General features: G+C 44.3%; 1 protein-coding gene and 1 pseudogene across 1 annotated transcript; one reads left to right on the forward strand and one right to left on the reverse strand.

Moving 5' to 3' along the window:
- Positions 1 to 1498: 1498 nt before the first annotated feature.
- Positions 1499 to 1676, reverse strand: LOC120996732 (annotated as a pseudogene).
- A 3080-nt stretch (positions 1677 to 4756) lies between these two features.
- On the forward strand, positions 4757 to 10264 carry LOC120993960 (keratin, type II cytoskeletal cochleal-like). The gene is made up of 9 exons (XM_040422421.1): positions 4757 to 5182; positions 5642 to 5850; positions 7335 to 7395; positions 7484 to 7579; positions 7676 to 7840; positions 7928 to 8053; positions 8322 to 8542; positions 9174 to 9202; positions 10110 to 10264. Exons 1-9 carry the CDS (start codon positions 4757 to 4759, stop codon positions 10262 to 10264), a joined length of 1488 nt encoding a protein of 495 aa, XP_040278355.1.
- Positions 10265 to 26153: the final 15889 nt, after the last annotated feature.

The raw sequence follows: 26153 nt of genomic DNA on the forward strand, positions 1-26153 counted from the left end.
AAAAGTATGCTTTACACAGCGTATAAGGGTGATGTTACAGCACAACGGGAATCTAACAGGGGAAGAGGTGAAAGTAATCCTCCTCCTACCATGACCACACCGGCAAGGACAGGACACTTTACAGACGTGTTGTTGATGGAGGACATGCAGAGCTTTTTAAGTCCTACGCATCGCCACAGCCCTTCGGGGTCCACTCTCAGAGAACGACTCGACCGATAGGTAGCAGACATCGACACTCTGAGGAGCGATGAACCCCTTGACTATTGGGTGTGCAGGCTTGACCTGTGGCCTGAGCTATCCCAATTTGCGATAGAACTTCTGGCCTGCCCCGCTTTAAGTGTCCTGTCAGAAAGGACCTTCAGTGCAGCAGGAGGTATTGTCACTGAGAAGAGAAGTCGCCTAGGTCAAAAAAGTCTAGATTACCTCACCTTTATTAAGATGAATGAGGCATGGATCCCGAAGGGACTGACAGTGGGTGATACATTTGACTAAAAAAGGCCTGGTGATGAGATGAGCTGCCTTGGGCTAAAAATGGTCCACACGCTGCTGTATGTTATCTCTGCATGCCGGCTGACTTGCGTGACTTATCTGCCACCAACTAGGGTTCAAGCCACAATGTTTTAGTGCACTTTCTGCCTGCAAAACATCAATTTTTCTGGCCGCTGCTTGCTGCAAAAATACCTAATTTTTCCTGCATGTGTACATGCCTAATTTTTCTGCCCTCTGGTCTCTGCACTGTGGCTGCAAAAACAAAACAAAAAAAATGGCACATACATGTGTCAATTCCCCTTCGTGATCGTTACCTTGTTGTGGTGAAGGGGCTTGCGTATCACAATGAAGCGACCACCTCTATGAGTGTGTTGGCAATGGCAATGTTGGCACACCCCAGATGATAAGGTCGTTGCTTCATTGTGAACAGACCGAAAGCGATCGGCTGGATAATGTTGCATAGAAAAACATTAATTTTCTTTGTGATCATCTAAGGTGATCATTAAAGCCTACTAGGTCAACAATGGGCCCACACTGCAGAATCATTGTTTTCTGGGTCACTTAACTGTCACTGAACTACCTCAGCACGACCATAGACTTTGAAAACCCCCCATCGCCTGCAATCTCCCAAACGTGGGCACGAGCACAGTCATCACTACACCAAGATTGTCGCATAGAGGAATAAAACTTATGTCATGAGTGTATCAACTATTGACAACTCTTTGCGGTTGTCTAAAATCTATTCCATACACGTCCCCTGATAGGGGACGTAACAGGGATTAAACTGATAGGAATAGTACTACTTAAACACACCACTCATATCTGGTGGCACAGTACATTGCAAGGCGTACGCGCAGTGCCCCAAATTGGAAGTAAGAGGACCGATCAAGCATCTTTTTCCATCTCCCGGTTCCTAAAATCTATCCCATACAAGTCCCCTGATAGGGGACGTAACAGGGATTAAACTGATAGGAATAGTGCTACTTAAACACACCACTCATATCTGGTGGCACAGTACATTGCAAGGCATACGCGCAGTGCCCCAAATTGGAAGTAAGAGGACCAATCAAGCATCTTTTTCCATCTCCCGGTTCCTAAAATCTATTCCATACACCGTCCCCTGATAGGGGACAAAACAGAGATTAAACTGTTAAGAACAGATTTTTTTAAATTTAAACAAAAGAGGACAGCCTCTGCGGAGCTGGGTATTTTTTTGCCACGTTACTGAACGCTCATGCACAATGGCTGTAGGCTCATGCGTCCTTTTGCGGAGGTGACAAACCTGGTCAGTCAAACCCAAGGCAACATCATCGACCTCATCCCATATGCGTTTTTTCTGGAGCGTGCCCTGCGAAGAGTGCTGGATCAGGCCATAGATGAGCATGAAGAGGAAGAGTTGTCGTCACCATCACCACCAGATGCAGCCTTGTCGTCATCGATTGCTGGACCTGCGACAACGCAGAGAGAGGAGTCTGAAGAAGAGGAGTCAGAGGAGGAAGGTGGCTTTGAGGAGGTGGAAGACCAACCACAGCAGGCGTCCCAGGGGGCTTGTTGTCACCTTTCGGGGACCCTTGGTGTTGTACGTGGCTGGGTGGAGGAAGAGACCTTCAATGACGTCAGTGAGGACAAGGAACGGGACATGGCTAGCTTGGTATCCAACCTTGTGCAAATGGGGAGTTTGCGGTTGTGCAAATGGACTGTTTGCGGTTGTTTGCGGTGCGTTAAACGGGGAGTTTGGTCTGTCAGAGTTTGGTCTGTCACTGTGAAGCGGGCGTAACCAGGGCCGGCCTTAGGTGTTCAGGCGCCCTGTGCGAGCTAACCTTGTGGCGGCCCCCCCAAAAAAAAAAAAAAACACTGCTTGTTGCTGTCATCATGGCATAGGCTGGCTGACTATCCAACCAAGTAGTTACCAGCCCACACACCCCAAAGGCCGGTGTAATGTTATACTTCCTTACTTCGTGAGATTTCCCTACCCTCGTCACTTCCGGTCGCACCCGCAGGTGCACAACGACAGGTTAGGGAAATTTCACAGCAGAGTGCGCATGCGCCAGGAGCCTCGCCGGCGGTTAGGGTAGGGAAAAACTATGGGCCAATGCGCAGGCGCAGTGATCGGATGGATGTACTCAGCTGAACACCGGCTGACACTGCGCATGCACCGGGAGCCTCACCAGCGGTTAGGGAAGGGAAAAATTACGTACGGGCCAGTGCTTTTTCCCTACCCTAACCGCTGGTGAGGCTCCCAGCGCATGCGCAGTGTCGGCCGGTGTCTAGCTGAGAAAATTAGTTTCCAATGTAGTATTAATAACTAAACAATTAAATAATAAACATATTGCATTGTCTACTTACCACCAGGACAATAAGATGATCTGGACTCTGGCTGCAGTCTGGCTCTGGGGACTCCATTGTCACTTTCTTCTCCCCCCCCCTCCCTTCCTCCCTTGTCACTCTCTCCCCCCCCCCTTCCCTTGTCACTCTCTTCCCCCCCCCTTCCCTTGTCACTCTCATTATTCCCCCCCTCTCCCTTGTCACTCTCATTATTCCACCCCCTCTCCCTTGTCACTCTCATTATTGCACCCCCTCTCCCTTGTCACTCTCATTATTCCCCCCCTCTCCCTTGTCACTCTCATTATTCCCCCCCTCTCCCTTGTCACTCTTATTATTCCCCCCCTCTCCTTGTCACTCTTATTATTCCCCCCCCCTTGTCACTCTCATTATTCCCCCCCTCTCCCTTGTCACTCTCATTATTCCCCCCCTCTCCCTTGTCACTCTCATTATTTCCCCCCCTCCCTCCCCCCGTGTCACTCTCATTATTCCCCCCCTCCCCACTCCCCCCTTGTCACTCTCATTATTCCCCCCCCTCCCCCCTTGTCACTCTCATTCTACTCCCACCTCCACCTCTAGTGTAGCGTGGCCGAGCTCTGTTCGATCCGCGGTACAGGAGCATTTGTTTCCTGTACCGCGGATCGAACAGAGCTCGGCCACGCTACATTAACAGCACACAGCAGGCGCAGGCAGGATTCTTTAGAGCGGCAAGCGCTCAGCCTCAGCCGCTCAGGCGGCGCAGCATGAGGGGCGCCGCCGGCCGCCCGAACTTATATAAGCAACTTTTTTTCTTTTTTTTTTAGACCGGGCGCCCCCTGCTAAATACAGGGGAGAGGGAGATGGAGGGGGCGGGGGGCCCGCCCCGAGGGAAAACACAAGTGCCGCCTCGCCTGCTGCATATTACATTGCGAGCTGTCGGCCGCCCGGCGCCCCTGTTGCTATGGCGCCCTGTGCGGCCGCACAGCCCGCACACCCCAAAGGCCGGCCCTGGGCGTAACCCTTACACTACCTGATCGATACAACATCATACCTGATCGTATACACACAATGGATGTTTTAAAGCACGTTATTCCAAACAATTTAGGAATGTTAGGTGATCTATGCCCTTTATGGATTAAAACCTGACTCTGCGTCAACTATGTAATTTTCTATGGGAGTTTTGCCATGGATCCCCCTCCGGCATGCAACAGTCCAGGTGTTAGTCCCCTTGAAACAACTTTTCCATCACTATTGTGGCCAGAAAGAGTCCCTGTGGGTTTTAAAATTTGCCTGCCTATTAAAGTCTATGGCTGTTCGCCCGGTTCGCCCGTTCGCGAACATTTGCGAAAATTCGCGTTCGCCGTTCGCGAACGGAAAATTTTATGTTCGCGACATCTCTAGACCTTGATGCATGTTTTAGTGATAATGTCACCAAAGTCTAGCCTGAGACAACCCTTTTAATGAAATATGGAATTAATATTGTAAAATAATACAAAATATATATTACACTGCTTACTAAAGTAACAGCACATGAATGCTTGCAAACAGTTTGTCTACACAGCAAACTAAAATTTTGGTTGCCTTTTATAAAATGAAAGATATCTAATTCCAGTCCTGTTCATTCTGACAAGTGTAGCATCATTTCATGTGCAGCAACATTGTGATGATACATGCCAGTTAATATTGCTTCTGAGACAGCATCATTGTTTTATTAAGAAATGTTAGCAACTAATAAAAACGAGGGAGCTTTGAAAATAGAGGTGGGTGATTGTTTTATTTCCTATGAAAAAAGGTGGAACCAATGTCACAAAGCTAGAGTCATAGGTAGTAATGACATGGTCTATATTACAGACTACACCCACTTAAGGGGTATATAAGGAATGGAACAATATTCAGTTAAATAACACAGCTTGCCTAAACATCACTTAGAAGGTTGTACATTGAATCCTCAGCAAGACGAACCATCATGTCTCATCAATCCATCCTCGCCTCATCCGGACACAAGCACTTCAGCTCCTGTTCTGTAGCTTTACCTAAACATTCCAGCTCTCACAACATCTTATCCCATTCATCGAAGCATACAGGTCATGGACACAAGGCTCATTGCTTTAGCAGTGCAAGTGCCCATAATATTGGTTCCAAGGGTCATAAGGTCTCAGTTGGAAGTTTTCATTCAGGGAAGAGCGGACATGGATCCGGGTTTGGCATTGGTAGCATGGGTCATGGATTTGGAGGAGTATGTGGTAGAGGAGGAATCACCAATGTTACAGTCAACCAGGGTCTTCTGGCTCCTCTGAACTTGGAGATTGACCCAAACATACAGAGAGTGAGGACTGAAGAGAAAAATCAGATTAAGGGGCTCAACAACAAGTTTGCTTCCTTCATTGACAAGGTAAGTTATGATTATTAAGGATATGTATTACAGTAAATTGAAAAAAATTACAAGTAAACTTGGCCTTATACGTTAGATAAATGTCACTTGAAACCAGCAATTTTGGTGGGTCTTGCTGGCCATGTGATGTATACTCCCAACTCTCCTCTGTTGCGTATGTTGTGGGACATCCTTTTGTTCTACTGGGAGATAAGCAGTTTCTTCCTTTCTCTGTTTAGGACACATGCATTCTCCCCAAGCAAACATGTGTATGGAGAGTTCAGGAGAGATAGTTATCAGCTGAACAGCTATCTAACATGTATAGCCAACCTCATACATTGAAAAATGAGGTAGACAGAGCTAACACTAAAGTATGCATTAAACACAATAAAACAATCACATACTGTTGGCTATTTGGAGATATAGAAAATTTCCATTAAACATTCTCAGTAACCCATAAACATGCTTATCTTCTAACAGGTGAGATTTCTGGAGCAGCAAAACAAGATGCTGGAGACCAAGTGGGCCCTTCTACAAGAACAGAAAACTGCCAGGTGTCAGATTGAACCTCTGTTTGAGGCTTTTAGCAGTAACCTCAGGAGACAGCTGGAGAACCTGGAATGTGAGAGGACTCGTCTTGAGGCTGAAAGAAATAGCATGGAAGGAACAGTGGAAGAACTGAAGAGAAGGTACTGCCATTGTTCCTATCATTGCCTTAAGATTTGCTTTTATGCCTTACACTATAGAAAGTCAGGATACTTAACTAACAAATATTACTATGATTGGATTTTTAGAGATAATCAATGTTAGTGACCCTTCAGTCCAAAACTAAAATTTGACAATATTTGTGAAATATATAGTCAACATACCAGGAGCGTTCCTTATGAATTATAGTGCCTCTGTTGTAAGCCGCCCAGCTCTTTCATCAGAAAATTGCCATTGTAGTGTTAGATTTTCCTATGGAGATGCCCTTAGAAAGTCTCCTGGAATCCCTATTGAAAAACCTGCAGTAGAAGACAGATATGATATCAGCACTTGAGGGGCAGGGGTAAAAGGATGTCTTGCTGATAGTATCTCCAAAGGAATATCTAAGACAGTGGCGGCCACTTTATTGAGTCAGTGTGCCAAAACTCTGCAATGGAGGCACCATCATTCATAAGGAGGGCACCAGGTATGTCGACAATATATTTCCCATGAATCAAATTTTAGTTTTCAACCGTGGGCTTTAACTGCCTGCTTTGTAACAGCATGACTTTGGCCATATTAAAGTAATATTTCAACAAGGAATCATAAGAAATATTTTACCAACTGGAACATGTATTATCTAGAGTTGTGCAATGAATGAGGGATAGACTAGAAATACAGTAGCATACTAATAATACCACCATGTATTTTCAGTACAACTGTCTTTGTCTTCAAGCAACCAACAGAAATAAAATATTGCACAATGTGGTCCATTCAATGTTCTGGTTATGCCAGTGTCATTGTGAACCCTAGACTATATTTTGAAATTAGTTTTAGAGCAGTTCTTCTTAGTAAGCCAAACTAATGTTTCCTAGATCAACCTATGGATTCCCTTTAAGGGTGTATTTAGATGTTGCTGTTAAAGTGCCGGTAAAATCACATCAAAATCATATTTGAAAAACTACATGTGGTTTTACCGCGGTTTGCTTTGATTTTGTAAATATGTGGTGTGGTTTTTACAGGTGAAACACATACTGTACAATAAATGTCTTTTACATGTTAGACTTGTCCAACTACGGCATTGCAAAACCATGGCTAATTTCTGATAAAACCAAATGCCTTTACAGATACGGCTTTGATGTGATTTTAACCACACTTAAAATGCAACACCTGATCTGCAATCACATGTGCAGTTTCTAAAGTAGCTTGTGGGCCAAAACAAGAAGTAGATTCAAAAGGAATGGAAAATATAGAGGAAGGACTTATACTGTAGCTCTCCTCCCTATTAGATCCCCAAAAACTGCACCTCAAACTGCGTTAACTGCATGTGGGTTTCCGGTAAATGAACATTTGCAATATATCATAAAGTGCATTCACCCAATCACTTGCTAATCTCATATTTATTGTAATTGTTTATAGGTAAAATATAAGTTGTCTTTATATATATAGTCTTTGTCCAGTGAATATAACAAAGGTTCTCTTTCTAAAGCTACGAGGAGGAAGTGAACAGACGTACGTCTGCCGAGAATGAATTTGTATCTCTGAAGAGGGTAAGTGATGGAAAAAGTGATGCAGATGATCAAGTATTGTTCATCTTGATATCAATGCCCAATTTTTTTTCCATTACCTGCTCTGTAGGATGTTGATGCAGCTTTCATGAACAAAGCCGAACTGCAAGCTAAGGCAGACTCTCTGACCGATGAGATCAACTTCTTGAGGACATTATATGATGCGGTAACATTTCTGATACTTTCAATTTCACTAAAAAATAAAATAAAATAAATGATGTGATTATAGTAAATTACAATGTTACTATTTATTACTCTTTAGGAGATCAGTCAGCTCCAGGCTCAGATCTCAGACACCTCCGTGGTCGTCTCCATGGACAACAGCCGAGACCTGGACATGGACAGCATCATTGCTGAAGTCAGAGCTCAGTATGAGGATATTGCGAACAGAAGCAGAGCTGAGGCTGAGGCCATGTACCAGTCACGGGTAAGTCAAATATATAAGCCATTATGAAGATGCTGGCAACTCAGTTTTGTTGAGATTGAGACAGGTGTCTTGTTACTATGTCTGCAGTTTGAGGACTTGCGCACGACAGCTGGAAGAAATGGAAATGATCTGCAGAACAGCAAGAATGAGATCGCAGAACTCAACAGAACTATTCAGAGGCTTAAAGGAGAAATTGAATGTGCTAAATCCCAGGTATATAATATAATCTAAGAATCTATCTATCTATCTCATATCTATCTATAAATTATCTATCTATCTTTTCTGGAATACAATGGTTATATGTACTGATGCTTATCATATATCACAAAGACGCTATATTGTATATAATTACATTTTAGCACCCTACAATATTTTGAATTTTTTTGTGAACATTAGTGAGCAAAAGCTACATGGAGACATATATAAAATGAGATACAAATGTGTTATAAATAAATACTGTATATAACGTTTTTATTCATAGCGCGCTGCCCTGGAATCTGCTATAGCAGAGGCTGAGGAACGCGGTGAAGCTGCTGTAAGAGATGCCAAGAATAAACTTACTGAACTGGAGGCTGCTCTACAGAAGGCCAAGCAGGACATGGCTCGCCAACTGAGAGACTACCAGGAACTGATGAATGTCAAACTGGCTCTGGATATTGAGATTGCCACCTATAAGAAGATGCTGGAGGGAGAAGAGCACAGGTCAGTCTAAATGAAACACATACACTAATGTACATAAATACAGTTAAACTATAAACTATGTAGTTCTATAATTATAGGGGTTTTTCCATCACAGACAATGGGGGCATATGACTAAGATATGCACCCATTGTCTGATAGGTGCGGGTCCCACCTCTGGAACCCGCACCTACACGGAGAACGGAGCGGGGAAAGTAGTGGAGGGCGCACTGCGCATGCGCAGCCGTCCTCCATTCATTTCTATGGGGCCGCCGCAAATAGTTGAGCAGCGCTTTGTGGTGGCTGGACCCAGGGAAACCCGGGGTCCTCCATCCACAACTTTCCTGGCTCCGTTCTAGTTGTAGGTGCGGGTCCCAGACCTAGTGATATGTCCCCATTGTCTGTGATGGGAATAACCCTTTAAGTTTTAAATATTATCAATTAAACATTAAGTATTAGTCACTTTACATTACAATAAAAAATGCAAATGTACCTCAAATAATATATAAAATATGGTATCTAAAAATATTAAAACTAGAACTAAAGGGATAATATTGTGATGTCAGAAATGGTTATTCATATTATAGATCAGGATTGCTCTGTCAAAATCTGAATTTCGCTAAAATAATTTAATTCTTTGCCATATATTTTTCAGACTTTCATCCGATGGCCATGTTAATATTTGTAAGTAAATAAGGTCTACTAAGGTGTCTTACTATGTATCTTTTTATTACCATCTCTTGGTAAGCCCAGCAGGTGAATTAAAATATCCATTAAAGTCATTGGCTGCTATTGCCTGGGAAAGATGCTGCTGGACATGCATATATAAATATATGAAATGCATGGAGGGGTTGGATCCACTAGAGCAGAAGCTGTTCCTACTGTATAGCTAACCTTACTGGCTATACACTTTCAGGACTTGATGAGGGTTTAGGCTTAGATTTGGTGCCTAAACCCTTACCAAATCTGCTGACATTTGACATTCAATGCATAGAAAAGGCAATTACCCAGAAAAATCCCACCTGAACATAAGCAGACACTCTTTGTTGAAGCTTAGACATGGGTCTACAGCAAGGCAGCAATGCTGAACATTCTTTAGTTTTATGTGACAGTGGGTTCCATGTGTTTCACCTGCTATTGTATCTATAACAAGGGGACATCCTCTATGTCTAGAGGTTTTTACACTAACATAGAAGGGGATTGTTTTCTGTAAGAGCATTGAGTCCATGAGGGACCTAGATGTATTTCTGGAGTGTAATAATATTACAGGTTATAGTCACTAGATTTCTGGAGAAGTTAATCCAGAGTTATTCTGACCAATAGATTGGAGTTGGGAAGGAATTTTTTGCCCCTAAGATGAGGAAATGTTATTTTTTTCTATTGTCACCTTCTTTGCAGAATAGTAGACTGAATTGGATGGATGCATGTCTTTTTGCAGCCTTACAGACCATGTTACTTTAGTGCACTTATATATTTGATGCAACTGCTACAGTTGTTTGTTGTTGAACTATCTTGATTTTATCACTGTGCTTGATCCCTGTTGAAGTTACCCACATTTTTTTGATTATCTTTTTTCTGTCATGGTCCTCAGCTGTTCTACACTCCAGCACTGGTGGAAAGCATCATTCAGGAGGAAAGTCCTATGGTGGAAGTGGACACCATCATCATAAAGGAGGATTCAGCTCAAGCAGTCACATCTCCATTGGCAAGCATCACTCTAGCCATGGACATGGACATCACTGCTAAAAGGGGACATCTATAGTGTACCACATATAATATGTCTAAGCAGTTAGAAAGCTGTAATATATGTGTGGCAAGTTACTGTGTATCTCTTTGTTTGCATTTGTGTGACTATCATATTCACATTATTGTATTGGCTCTGTAGATTAGTTATTTAATGTATGTTGCTTTAATAAATCGCAATGCATGTTCTGTCACCTGTTGGAAGTCTTGCGTTTTTTTCAAAAATGTACCTTCTAATATCAACATTTTGTTTACAAAAGGGAAAATATAAATGGGGGAAAAAAATAATAAATTAAAACAAACATCAAAAGGGTTGGTCATGCAAAGTTGGCATAGTTACAGTAATGCTATAGATTAGCATGTGATGGCAGGCTTCTAATTGGCCTCTGGGCTTACCTTAGTCTGGATGAAGGTGCTTCCCTTGTGTCCATAGTAGTGGTGTAAACAATTGTCACCATCTATATTGTTTCCAAGATGGTTCCTGTCTTATTGTACTGAACCTGTGCTAAAAGTGGTTAGTTCAGGCATACCGTAGATACAGGACATCCAGCCATCACACGTTAATGTATGCAGTTACTAGAATTTAGCAGCAAAGTAGCCAAAATGTTAAAAAAAAATCCAAGAATCTCACATGAGGTAAGTATTGGCCTATAAGAATAGAAAGCATTTTCAGGCCATCAAAAATTCAAAAATTAAGGGTTCGTTCCTCATAGTTTTATGGCCCGGTGGCCTTCTGTTAATTCAGAATCACTGAGTAACTTATTTTCCATTTCCATGTAGAACTGTAGACTTTGTAGGCCTCATCAGTAGAGATGTCGCGAACATAAAATTTTCCGTTTGCGAGAATGGCGAACGCGAATTTCTGCAAATGTTCGCGAACGGGCGAACCGGGCGAACCGGGCGAACCGCCATAGACTTCAATAGGCAGGCAAATTTTAAAACCCACAGGGACTCTTTCTAGCCACAGTAGTGATGGAAAAGATTGTGGCTTTAACCCTAGTTGGTGGCGGAGAATTCACGAAAATCATCCGGTATGCAGACATGAAATACAGCAGCGTGGGGGCCATTTTGAGGCCAAGGCATGTCATCAGGCCTTTTGTTAGTCAAACGTATCCCCCACTGTCAGTCCCTTCGGGATCCATGCCTTATTCATCTTAATGAAGGTGAGGTAATCAACACTTTTTTGACCGAGGCGACTTCTTTTGTCAGTGACAATGCCTCCTGCTGCACTGAAGGTTCTTTCTGACAGGACACTTGAAGCGGGGCAGGCCAGAAGTTCTATCGGAAACTGGGATAGCTCAGGCCACAGGTCAAGCCTGCACACCCAGTAGTCAAGGGGTTCATCGCTCCTCAGAGTATCGATATCTGCAGTTAAGGTGAGGTAGTCTGCTACCTGTCAGTCGAGTCGTTCTCTAAGGCTGGATCCCGAAGGGCTGTGGCGATGTGTAGGACTGAAAAATCTCTGCATGTCCTCCATCAACAACACATCTGTAAAGCGTCCTGTCCTTGCCGCCGTGGTCGTGGTAGGAGGAGGATTACTTTCACCTCTTCCCCAGTTAGATTCCCGTTGTGCTGTGACATCCCCCTTATAAGCTGTGTAAAGCATATTTTTTAGTTTGGTTTTGAACTGCTGCATCCTTTCTGACTTTCGGTAATTTGGTAACATTTCTGCCACTTTCTGCTTATACCGGGGGTCTAGTAGCGTGGCCACCCAGTACAGGTCATTCTCCTTCAGCCTTTTTATACGAGGGTCCCTCTTTTCCGGTTCCGGTTCCTCGTCCTCACTGATGTCATTGACGGTCTGTTCTTCCCCCCAGCCACGTATAACAACACGGGTCCCAGATAGGTGACCACAACGAGCACCCTGGGATGCCTGCTGTGGTTGGTCTTCCTCCTCCTCAAAGCCACATTCCTCCTCTGACTCCTCTTCCTCATACTCCTCTTGCAGCGTTGCCGCAGGTCTGGCAAGCGATGATGACAAGGCTGTTTCTGGTGGTGATGGTGACCATAACTCTTCCTCTTCACGCTCATCTACAGCCTGATCCAGCACTCTTCGCAGGGCACGCTCCAGGAAGAAAACAAATGGGATGAGGTCGCTGATGGTGCCTTCGGTGCGACTGACTAGGTTTGTCACCTCCTCAAAAGGACGCATGAGCCTACAGGCATTGCGCATGAGCGTCCAGTAACGTGGCAAAAAAATTCCCAGCTCCGCAGAGGCTGTCCTAGCACCCCAGTCATACAAATACTCGTTGATGGCTTTTTCTTGTTGGAGCAGGCGGTCGAACATTAGGAGTGTTGAATTCCAACGTGTCGGGCTGTCGCAAATCAAGCGCCTCACTGGCATGTTGTTTCGGCGCTGAATGTCTGAAAAGTGCGCCATGGCCGTGTAGGAACGCCTGAAATGGCCACACACCTTCCTGGCCTGCTTGAGGACGTCCTGTAAGCCTGGGTACTTAGACACAAAGCGTTGTACGATGAGATTCAACACATGTGCCATGCTCGGCACATGTGACAACTTGCCCAAATTCAATGCCGCCAACAAATTGCTTCCATTGTCACACACCACTTTGCCTATCTCCAGTTGGTGCGGGGTCAGCCACTGATCCACCTGTGCGTTCAGGACGGACAGGTGTGCTGGTCCGGTGTGGCTCTCTGCTTTCAGGCAAGTCAACCCCAAGACAGCGTGACACTGTCGTATCCGGGATGTGGAATAGCCCCTGGGGAGCTGGCTATTTTGATGTGCAGCTCAGTTGATGTGCAGCCAGACGCCGCAGCAGAAGAAGACTCAGCCGAGGAGGTTATGGAAGAGGATGGAGTAGGAGGAGTAGAAGAGGTGGCAGTAGGCCTGCCTGCAAGTCATGGCAGTGTCACCAACTCCGCTGCAGAGCCACGCATTCCATGCTTGGCAGCCATCAGCAGGTTGACCCAATGCGCAGTGTAGGTGATATACCTGTTCTGACCGTGCTTTGCAGACCAGGTATCAGTGGTCAGATGGACCCTTGCCCCAACACTGTATGCCAGAGATGCCATGACTTCCTTTTCAATCACTGAGTAGAGGTTTGGGATTGCCTTTTTTGAAAAAAAAATTTGTCCGGGTACCTGCCACTGTGGTGTCCCAATAGCGACAATTTTTTTGAAGGCCTCAGACTCAGACAGCTGGCATGGTAAAAGCTGGCGGGCTAAGAGTTCCGTCAAGCCAGCTGTCAGACGCCGGGCAAGGGGGTGACTCTGTGACATTGGCTTCTTACGCTCAAACATTTCCTTGACAGACACCTGACTGTGGGCAGATGAGATGGAACTGCTGAAGGTGTGAGGCGGAGTGGCGGGTGGTTGAGAGGGGGCAAGGAGGACAGCAGTGGTTGACGTGGCAGAATATGCTGGACCAGGAGGAGGATGGTGGCTTTGAGTTTGTGTGCTGCTTGTACTCATGTGTTGATCCCATAGGCGTTTGTGATGTGCGATCATGTGCCTTCGCAAAGCAGTTGTACCGAGGTGTGTGTTGGACTTCCCACGACTCAGTTTCTTTTGGCACAGGTTGCAAATGGTATTGCTGTTATCAGAGGCAGACACACAAAAAAAATGCCACACTGCTGAGCTTTGCAATGACGGCATTCTGGTGGTGGCAACAGCATGCGTTGATTGGCGTGCTGTCTGGCTGACCCCGGGTGCCGATACACGCTGTATGACTGTGCCATTAGCTCCTTGCGACGACCTCCCCCTGCTTCCAACTCGTCTCCTCCTTCTCTCTGTCTCCCCTTCTGAACTTTCCTTCTCTTCTTCTTCTCTTCGAGCAGGCACCCACGTGACATCCACGGACACATCGTCATCATCAACCACTTCACTTGTATCTGACACCTCAGCAAAGGAAGCAGCAGCGGGTACAACATCATCATCATCATCACACTGTACATCCATATGTGTAATGCTGCCTGACTGAGACATATCCCTGTTATCTCCATCCTCTGGCAATAATGTTTGCGCATCACTAATTTCATCCAACTGATGTGTAAATAACTCCTCTGAGGGATCCATTGAAGCGGCTGTGGTGGCTGTGGAGGTGGTGGCGGCGGCCGGGAGAGTGGTAACTTGAGAGCAGGTGACCAAAGCTGAGCTGGAGGAGGATGGTGCGTCAAGGTTCTTAGCGGAAGCTGTTGAAGATTGGGTGTCCTGTGTAAGCCAGTCAACAATTTTCTCCGAATTTTGTGGGTTCAGGGTACGTGGCCTCTGAACACTGGACATTATTCCAGGGCCAGTGGAAATCACAGCACCACGACCATGACGGCCCCTGCGGGGTGGCCTGCCTCTGCCTGTCATTTTTTTTTAGATAAGTGGTACTATGCGTGCAAGGTACTGTGCCACCCTATATAAGTGGTGGGCAGTGGGCACAGTACAGTCTGTGTGGGCCAGACACACACTGGCTTGCAACTGGGATTATATCACAGAAAAATATTAAATTGAATTTTTTTTATCTGCAAGGTATTTGTGAGTGAGTGACACCCTGTAACGGTATGAGTGGTGGGCTAGCCAGTGGCCACAGTACAGTCTGTGGGCCTGACACACACTGGCTTGCAACTGCTATTATATCACAGAGAAATAATAAATTGAATTTTTTTTATCTGCAAGGTATTTTCTGTCACACCCTGTATGAATGGTGTGCACACAGTACTGTCTGTGACTGAACCTGCAGCCTCTCACACACGGGCAGGCAACTGCAATATATATAAATATAAAAAATAAAAAAAAAGCAGACTGATGTACCAGCCCTGAAAAGGGCTTTTTGGGGTGCTGTCAGGACGCTGTCCTTACAGCAGATGAGTCTGTGGATACAGAACACTGCCCTAGCTAATGCTTTCCCTATTAGATCAGCAGCAGCACTGTCCCTCCTCTCACTAAGAATGCAGCTTCCGAATGAATCTAAAATGGATGCTGTCCAGGAGGTGGGAGGGTCTGGGAGGGAGGGTCTGCTGCTGATTGGCTGGAATGTGTCTGCTGACTGTGAGGTACAGGGTCAAAGTTTACTCAATGATGATGTATAGGGGGCGGACCGAACATCGCTTATGTTCGCCCGCCGCAGCGAATGCAAATAAGCTATGTTCGCCGGGAACTATTCGCCGGCGAACTATTCGGGCCATCTCTACTCATCAGTGCAAAGAATGGAAACCATAGCTCTAGTTCATCAAAGAACATGAAAGTCTATGTCTATCCTTGAATATCATTGTGTGCTCATTCATTTTCTAATATAGTTTTTTTTTCTCATAAAGACCAAGCATAACGTTCTGACTGCAGTATGTAAGATAAAGCCATATTACGAAATGATGTATGGAATGTTGGACCTAAACACTCTATGGTGCTAAATGATGGACAGTCACTTTATATTAACTGGATTGTTTTGTAGTCATCACATTACTAAATCCATATATCTCAGTATATTTACTAATCAATGCAATCTAATTGCTAACTATCAAGATATTTAATATCTGAGCAAATTTAGCAAAAAAAAGAGTTTTAAAATAATTTTTTCTGTTTCTATTCTTACTGTACATCTCTCTCTGAAAGGGTGCACCCTACTTGTAAGAAGGGTCCCTTAAAAACAAGCTGACCGCAAAGTTTTCTCTGTTGGGGTCCCCAGCAATCAGCTGTAAGATGTGGACAATAAGAGGTGTCAATTCTCTGCAGCACCACGATTGGGATAGTTAAGCAATACACAGTGTTGACTCATGTGCTATAAGCCCTGGAAGAACGGAGGATGGGAGTGGTAGTGTCTCCGGCTGCGATAATCATTTACAGTGGCAATCCTCTTGCTGATGCTACCTATGGCTAGGGCAGTGATAGGAGAATGCACCCTTTCTACCTTCGGGGCACATCCTATTCTTTAAGCTCTTGCCTGATGGTAGTTGTGGTGACCTTGGTGCTTTAGTGCAGGTTTAAGGCTGAAGATGTAGGTGCAGTGGGCAGTGAATGGTGCTGGAGTAAGTAACCAGGCCGATTGTAGAAGATAAGCTTCTCTCTTTACTAAAGTGCAGAATAGTAGGTCTAGTACATCCAACATTGAAGCCATTGAAAAGCAATTGAAGGTGTTTGCTTAGCGCAATTAGTTTAGATAACACGTCTCATAAAGCATGAGTGTTAACTCTACTACATCTGTATGTCAAAGTGCCCTTCCCACTGCAGTAAAGTCTTCATCAAATACCTTACTGACTGACTCCAATGCTCAACCATGCAGATTCTGGATCTTCTATTTTTTTTCTCTTTCTGGAGCACTGTAAAGCAGAGATGGCTTACTCGATGTAGATCTGTCAGAGATAGTGGTTCTCTGAGGTTCAGGCCTAATACTTTGAGGAGTGAGCACATGTACATAGTTCCCTTTCACTTCCTCAGCTAGACAGGAGCTAAGTCCAATACCTAAGTTCCTACAAAGGCAGAGATTAAATCGTTAACAGATGCACTCAGAGATATGCTTGCATTAACATATTAAGTAACATTGAACGGCACTACATAACAAGAACAGTTTGAAAGTAACCTATTCTGGGGAACTGGAAATGGGTTGTCTGTGTAATGAAGGACAAGACATGTCTTCCAGTGCAAGAGAAGATTTTTGTAACGGCTTTCCACTCTGTGAAGAGATGAGGATCCCGAAAAAGAATTAGTTACTATCACTGCCAGCAACCCATCCTAGAATGTGCATAGGACAGCTTGCCTAATATAATTGTATCTGACCCAGATAAATTAAGGGTTTCGGTTTACCCAGTTTTCCAAAAAGCCATTGCCCAACATACCCAATTTACATTTATCTCTTCTAATATGCCTCCTCAATAACATTGACCTCTATTCATATTCCCTAAAAGTTATGGGGCACATTTATTAAGACTATATAGGTTCTGTAATTGAGTATTATCGATAATTACATCCAAATTCCTGGTATAAACAATAATAAGACATTTATTGATTTCTAAAATTTCCATACCTTCTCATCAATGATGTCAATGAAAGGGTTCATCAACATAAAATGACTGGTAGCACTTCTAATATTTTCATTATATTTGCTCACAGTGAAAAACAATTGACTCAACTGAAAATATACAAGAAATAATCTATATATTAGACACTACTTTTTGCTGTCCAATTACGTCTAGCCAAAGTTCAGTCCTTTGTAAGTCATGATTTGCAGTGTGAAACAATTAGGTCCATATATCTCTCTAACTTGTAAAGTCTCTGATTTAAAGGTACAATTCTATCAGAATGGGATACATTTTTAACTTAATTTAACATTTTTTTTTACAATTTTGTCTGTTTTCCTTTTTCATTCTCTGTGCCATAGCATTCACTAGAGAGATAACATTTTATATAGATAGATAACCCACTGTTAGTTTACTGCTGCTGTGATGGGAAGATGCGAGTATAATAATAGGTGTAGAATTGGGATAACAGTTTTAGATGTGCACATAAGATCTCTGCACTTATCAGGGTAATGTGTGATGCTCTAATTCAGTCACTTCCCTCTCTGGCCACAGTGGATGGTCTGACTGAGAAAGTGAAGCAAAGCTGTTTATCGTGCTAAAAGTCCCAACAAAGGAGGCAGTTAAAGAGCCAGGACCTAGAATACACGGAATGACTTAAAAATGATATCCTGAAAACATTCCACCGTTTTTTTATTTAATTACAGGTAATATTCTCATATAGGCTGTAAATATGTGGTAAACATTTTTTGATGGTAGCGTCCCTTTAAGGAATGCAGTCACACATTATTCTTTTCATAAGGAGACTCATTCGAATCACTGCACCTGTTTGCTATTTTTAAGAAAATGTAATATACTTCTAAAAAGAATTGGGGTCATTTATCAAACTGGTGTAAAGTAGAACTGGCTTAGTGGCCCATAGAGACCAATCAGATTCCACCTTTCATTTTCCAAAGGAGTTGTCAAAAATGACAGGTGGAATCTGATTGGTTGCTATGGGCAACTAAACCAGTTCTACTTTACACCAGTTTGATAAATGACCCCACAAATGTGTCCCTAATATATGCTTCCTATTAATCTCATCCTTTTTATGTAGTCCCTTTATGGAGACTTAAAGGGAACCTGTCACCAGGATTTTGTGTATAGAGCTGAGGACATGGTTTGCTAGATGGCCACTAGCACATCTGAAATACCCAGTCCCCATAGCTCTGTGTGCTTTTGTTGTGTAAAAAAAACGATTTTATACATATGCAAATTAACCTGAGATGAGTCCTGTATGTGAGATGAGTCAGGGACAGGACTCATCTCAGGTTAATTTGCATATGTACAGTCCTAATCAAAAGTTTAAGACCACTTGAAAAATGGCAAAAAATCATATTTTACATTGTTGGGTCTTAACAAGGTTCCAACTAAGTAGAGCTTCAACATGCAACAAGAAGAAATGAGAGTGAGACAAAACATTTTTTGAGCATTCAATTTAATGAAAACAACGAATAAACTGAAACAGGCTGTTTTTCAGCTGATCAAAAGTTTAGGACCACATGCCTTTAAAAGGCCAAATCTGTGCAAAGATGTGGATTCATTGTCATTTTCTGTCAGGTAGTCACACGTTGTGATGGCAAAGGCAAAAAAACTCTCCTTTTTTGAACGTGGTCGGGTTGTTGAACTGCATAAGCAGGGTCTCTCACAGCGCGCCATCGCTGCTGAGGTGGGACGCAGTAAGACAGTCATTTGGAATTTCTTAAATGATCCTGAGGAGTCAAGTGGAAGACCCAAAACTATTTCATCAGCACTGAGCCGGAGGATCCAATTGGCTGTCCGTCAAGACACTGGACGATCCTCGACCCAAATTAAGGCCATTACTGGTGCTGACTGCAGCCCCATAACCATCAGACGGCATCTGAGACTGAAGGGCTTCAAAAACAAAAAACGTCTTCAAAGACCTCGTCTCCTTGAACGCCGCAGAACTGCTCATTTGGACTTTGCAAGAGAGCACCAAACGTGGGACATTCAAAGGTGGAAGAAAGTTTTATTCTCCGATGAGAAAAAATTTAACCTTGATGGTCCTGATGGTTTCCAACGTTACTGGTATGACAAGCAGATCCCACCTGAGATGTTTTTTACGCGCCACAGTGGAGGGGTCGCCATAATGGTCTGGGGTGCTTTTTCCTTCAGTGGAACAATGGAGCTTCAGGAAGTGCAGGGGCGTCAAACGGCCGCTGGCTATGTCCAGATGTTGCAGAGAGCATTCCTCATGACTGAGGGCCCTCGTCTGTGTGGTAACGACTGGGTTTTTCAACAGGACAACGCTACAGTACACAATGCCCGCAGGACAAGGGACTTCTTCCAGGAGAATAACATCACTCTTTTGGCCCATCCTGCGTGTTCCCCTGATCTAAATCCAATTGAGAACCTTTGGGGATGGATGGCAAGGGAAGCTTACAAAAATAGACAACAGTTCCAGACAGTAGATGACCTTTGTGCGGACGTCTTCACCACTTGGAGAAATGTTCCCACTCACCTCATGGGAAAGCTTGCATCAAGCATGCTGAAACAAATTTTTTAAGTGATAAGCAATAACGGCGGAGCTACTCATTACTGAGTTCATGTTTGGAAGTGGGATTTCTGTTTTGGGGGGGTTTAGTTTTTTTTTGGAGGCGTGGTCCTAAACTTTTGATCAGCTGAAAAACAGCCTGTTTCAGTTTATTCGTTGTTTTCATTAAATTGAATCCTCAAAAAATGTTTTGTTTCACTCCCATTTCTTCTTGTTGCATGTTGAAGCTCTATTTGTAACCTTGTTAAGATCCAACAATGTAAAATATGATTTTTTACCATTTTTCAGGTAATCTTAAACTTTTGATCAGGACTGTATCAAATCGTTTATTTTACACAATAAAAGCACACAGAGCTATGGGGACTGGGTATTGCGGATGTGCTAGTGGCCATCTAGCAACCCATGTCCTCAGCTCTATACAAAAAATCCCGGTGACAGGTTCCCTTTAAACTCACTCAGCAATATTACAAGCAAAAATAGAATAATTAGGGTATGACCACACAGTCACGTTTCCGATGCAGTTTTGAAAGCCAAAATCAGAAAGTGCATCTTAAAGGGAGAGAAAATATAAAGGGCAGATACAACTTCTCCTTTTTTTTTTATTCACTCCTGGTTTTGGCTCCCAAAACTGCAGCAGGAAACCTGACCCTTAGGCCTATTGCACTCGACCCCAGGTGTCCCGTGCCCATGCTGCGGACCGCATATGCGCATCTGTAATACACGGGCGCCGTTCTGTGGGCATTCCGCATCACGGATGCGGACCCATCCACTTCAATGGGTCTGCAAATCCGGAGATGCGGAACGGAAGCATGGAATGGAACCCTACGGAAGCACTACAGAGTGCTTCCGTGGGGTTTCGTCCCGTACATCCGTTCCGCAAAAAGATAGAACATGTCCTATCTTTTTGCAGAACGGGCGGATCGCGGACCAATTAAAGTGAATGGGTCCGCGGTCCGCTGCGGCTGCCCTACGGTCAGTGTTCGTGCATTGCGGCCCGCAATTTGTGCAGGAGGCCTTATAATAATTCATACTAAAGTAAATTTGTAGAAAATCTAAAACATTGTTACTGGTAGTGTTGAGCGCGACTATTCGATTCATGAATTTTAATCGCGAATATCGCCACTTTGGAAATTTGCAAATATTTAGAATATATTGCTATATATTCGCAAATAGTGTTGAATATTCTAATCGCAAATTTATCGCGACTATACAACATTGCCGATTTTCGCAATCAAGTTTAACAATGACTGGAGATGACGACGAATTCTCGAATTCTCGAATTTATGGCGAATATTCGGCCAAAAATTTGCGTAATATTGCGCATTTGAATATTGCCTATGCCTCATCACTATTTACTGGTAAGGAGCAATGGGTTTGATATAGAAACAATGCCATCTACCTAATGTTTTCTATTTCAAGCTCACAAAGTAATTTTATTGGTCAAGTTTCTGGTTATTTTCACGGTATCTATCTGATTTTTCCCACACTAGAGTTAGACACGATTATAAAGTTGTGACAAGATTATCCTTTAAATACTATTTAGTAGAAGATGAGGAAGTGACATGGACCTTGGAGGTTGCTGAATGTTAACGGATTGGATAAGGCTAGAGAACTCTATGGGGAAGATTTTTCATAACTAGTGTAAAGGAAAACTGGCTTAGTTGTCAGTAGCAGCCAATCAGATTCCACCTTTCATTTTCCAAAAGAGCTTTAAACAACTTAAATGTGGAATCTGATTGGTTACTATGTTCAACTAAGCCGGTTGACCTTTACACCAGTTTTGATGACTCTCCCCCAATGTATTGTTCAGCAGAGTCCATAAAGAGTCCATACACAGAGTTGCCATTTGTAGATGCTATGGTCTGACTGTTGACAAAGTTGAATATCTAAGTCAGCCCTTTTCTTGTTCCTGGATCTCTCCACACTATAATTGTTTTTATTCCAAATGGGCTTGGAATCAGTGGCGTATCTCCACTAGAGGCAGACTACGCAGCTGATATGAGGCCCATGAGGAAAAGGGGCCCTTAGTGAACCAAAGGCCCCGCCCCCTTATTACACTCATTAGTGTCCAGCTCCAGTATATGTAGTATATCTCCATCATCAGTGGAGAAAGCTAAAGGACCTCTGATGATGGTGTAGTTCCCAGCTAAAAGTAGGTTCACATCACATTTTGTATGATGTATACATTAGAAAAAAAAGGATACAAAAACGCAGCACACTACGTTCCATAGTACTTTTTTTTTTTTACAGTGATACTCTGTGATGAATGGATGCCGCTGTATGGTATCATTCTGAGGCATCCGTTTAACATATATGTTTTTGTATACGTTAAATGGATGGCGAAAACGTGATGTGAACCCAGCCTTAGATAGGAGCTTCTGCCAGGACCTGTGATGACTTCATCTTCAGTATCACAGGTCCTGTAGATCTAGTAAAGGAACTCCACAGAGCATGATCACAGGTCCTTCTGGCAGCAATTTTGCATTCTGTGTTTTGCCAGTGTAGGGAGAGGTTGCTTTGTGAAGCAGGGACAGGCTGTTAGGGACACCAAATGCTAGCTAATAGGGCCACAAAAGTCCTTTTAAGGACTGGTATAGGTGTGCTATTGATAGGTGTGATATACTGAGGGGTGTGATATTCTTATAATATACTTTCTAACATAGAAAGTATATTATAGTGCATTTGTATTGTGCAGCAGTTGTGTGCGGTTCTGCTGCTATACCGCAGCTATATAGAGGGACAAACGCTATTGAAACAAATAATTGCAATGGGTGTGATATACCTGTTGCTGAAAAAAGGTGCACCACAATAATATGCGACTGACCATACTGGCTAGATCCTCACGCTTTTGTTAAAAGCTGAGACTTTAGCCAATATCTTCCAGTCAGGAACATATTGGAGCCCTTCCCAACCCTTTCAAGGTATCTCAGTGTAGTGTGGGTCCTACCGCTAAACTACCTATCGTGTGTGAACACAGTCTGAAAGGTGCTAACCGACTCACAGCCAAGCTCCTACATACCTACGTAGTAAGATCCCAAATACAATGGGAGGGAGGAGAAGGAGGCTGCGAACCCCACCTATAACAGGTCATGTGACACAGGCTACACCAGAATGTTACCAATGACCAGCATTAGCACATTCAATACATGTAAAGAAATATCACTTAATAAAGTGGCCTAAATGGGAGGAAATGCTCAACCCCAAACACTGCAGCGTGTTTATAATCAGGGGAGCAATTCCTTCGCAAGTGATCCGTTGCTAACTGCAATACCCAGCAAAAATGCATACAATGGAGAATGCCGGCAGAGGACCACATGCACCACAAAAACATCCTACACAAGATTAAATAATATGTGGATAAAAATATAAAAATACATAAATCACAGAAAAAAGGTGCACCACAATAATATGCGACTTACCATACTGGCTAGACCCTCACGCTGATGTTAAAAGCTGAGACTTTAGCCAATATCTTCCATTCAACAAATATCGGAGCCCTGCACACCCCGTCAAGGTATCTCAGTGTGGCGTGGGTCCTACTGCTAAACTACCTATCGTGTGTGAACACAATCTGACAGGTGCTAAGGACCAACTCACAGCCAAGCTCCTACATACCTCCATAATAAGATCCCTAATACAATGGGAGGGAGGAGGAGGCTGCGAGCCCCACCTATAACAGGCCATGTGACACAGGCTACCAGGTTAACCAGAATGTTACCAATGACAAGCATTAGCACATTCAATACATGTAAAGAAAAATCACTGAATAAAGAGGCCTAAATGGGAGGAAATGCTCAACCCCAAACACTGTAGCGTGTTTATAATTGGGGGAGCAATTTCTCCGCAAGTGATACCTGTTGCCCCCCCCCCCCCAAAAAAAAAAAAAAAGATTGATGGGTGTGATATACCTTCTTCCATAAAATACTGACTGAGAGCTGTGATTTACCTGTTGCCCAAAATAAATAGGGTGGTGTGATATAACTGTTGTGGCAAAAAAAATTATTGAAGGGTGTGATATACCTACTTCCACAAAATACTGATTAAGGGGTGCGATATACCTGCTTCCACAAAATACTGATTAAGGGGTGTGATATACCTGCTTCCACTAAATATTGATTGAGAGGTGCGATATACCTGCTTCCACAAAATACGGATTAAGGGGTTTGATATACCTGCTTCCACCAAATATTGATTGAGGGGTGCGATATACCAGCTTCCACAAAATTCTGATTAAGGTGTTTGATATGCCTGCTTCCACCAAATATTGATTGAGGCCTGCAATATACCTGCTTCCACAAAATACTGATTAAGGGGTTTGATTGACCTGCTTCCACCAAATATTGATTGAGGCCTGCAATATACCTGCTTCCACAAATACTGCTCTTCTCTAGGGACTTAGGCACAGGGTCATTTTGAAAATGACAGGCAGAGGAAGATGCAGGCCATTCCACACAGGTGGTAGGGATCAGGCAGGTGCACCAGGCCGGAGCCTAAGTGGGAATTTAGAGTAAAAGCATGCGATTACCGTACTTCAAAGGGCGCACCAGAGTTGGTTGAGTGGCTCACTCAGCCTTCCGCTTCTGGACCCTTCTCATCCTCTGTATCTGCACCCTCCTCACTCTCTGTTATGTGCACCACCAAAGACACCACCACCACGACCACCATAGCCCCCTCCACTCGAGTCAGAGGAATTATTCTCCCATCCATTCCCAGACCTTACCGATGCGCAGCCATTCTTGACATCGGATGAGGAAGCAACGGCTGCCACCCAGCGGTCTGACGACAGTACCCAGATCAGCCCAAGGAGGGAGGACCCCGCTGTTGCTGCCTTCTCTGAGATTTCAAATGTCAGTGGTGGTGAAGGTGATGATGATGGCGTGTCGATGGACTTCACGTGGGTTCCCACAAGAGAGGAAGAGGAGGGAAGTTCAGAGGGAGAGACGGAGCAGCAGAGAGGGAAGAGGAGGAGGAGAAGCAGGCAGAGCTCGCAGAGTAGGCAAAAAGCAGACTGCAAATGTATCTGGAGCGAGCCATCCACCATGCACGGTCACTTCTGGCACTCCCAGGATGCCGGCACATGGCTCTGCAATGTGGGCTTTTTTTTAACATGTCAGCTGCTGACAATACAGTAGTGTTGCCATCTGCAGCCTGTGCTTTCAACGCATAAGTAGCGGTAAGCCTAACACTCACCTAGGGACGACCGCCTTAAGAAGGCACCTGGCCTCCCATCACCGAGCCCAGTGGGAGAACTCTGTCAGAACCCACAAAGCTACACTCCCGGCGCTCCATGTCCTGCCTCTTCTCCTCTCTCCTCCCACTTGTCCTCCACTCCACCTTGCACCGTGCCGTCATCGCGTTCATCTGGCAGAAGGCAGGCTTCCGTGGCCAAAATGTTCGAGCGTACAAAGTTGATGACGCTGGATAACCCTCTTACCCAACGGCTGACCGCTGGCTTGTCGGAACTTCTAGCCCGCCAACTACTGCCATATACTGTATACTGGTGGACTCGGAGCCCTTTAGAAAATTTGTGGCGATTGGCACACCGCAATGGAAGGATCCCGGAAGAAAATATTTCTCCCAGAAGGGCATCCCAGAGCTATATGGCCACGTTCAGCAGCAATTGAATATATCTCTGGCACACAGTGTCGGTGCCAAGATACATCTGACCACAGACACGTGGTCTAGCAAACATGGCCAGGGAAGGTGCATAACTTTTACTTCCCACTGGGTGAACCTTTTGACGGCCGTCAAGCATGTATCCCGTGTGGATTTGGTGTTACCTCCAAGGATTGCATGCAGGCCTGCCTCTTCTTCTCCTCCTCCTACTCCATCCTCCGTCTCCTCCTCGGCTGACTCCTCCTTTTCCACTGCTACAGACTCTTCCACTGCGCCTCCTAAACTCCCCAGAACCTATTTGACGTCCCAGGTGAGACATTGCCAAGCTGTGCTGCGGCTGTTGTGCCTGGAAGCCAAGAGCCACACCGTTCCTGCACTGTTTTCAGCTATGCAGTCACAGGCCGATCAGTGGAGGAGGAGGAGAAGCAAGAAGAGCAGGCTTTGTGGGGGATCCCTGGTGTTGTCTGTGGCTGGGGGGAGATACCAAGGACAACATTCTCCTGAGCGATGAGCAGGAGCCAGGGCGCTCCACCGCTTCCAATTTAGTGCAAATGGGGGCCTTCCAGTGTTTGAAGAGGGACCCCTGCATAAAAATCATAAAGGGCAAGGACCAGTACTGGATGGCAACGTACTTAGATCCCCGGTATAAACACAAAATGGTGGACATGTTACCAGCATCACAGAGGGTTGTCAGAATGCAGCATTTCCAGGCCTTGCTGTGAAAGATGCTGCATTCTGCTGTTGTGGGCACTGGCAGAGGAATTTC

This window comes from Bufo bufo, chromosome 3 (assembly GCF_905171765.1).
Source record: "Bufo bufo chromosome 3, aBufBuf1.1, whole genome shotgun sequence".
Taxonomy (NCBI): domain Eukaryota; kingdom Metazoa; phylum Chordata; class Amphibia; order Anura; family Bufonidae; genus Bufo; species Bufo bufo.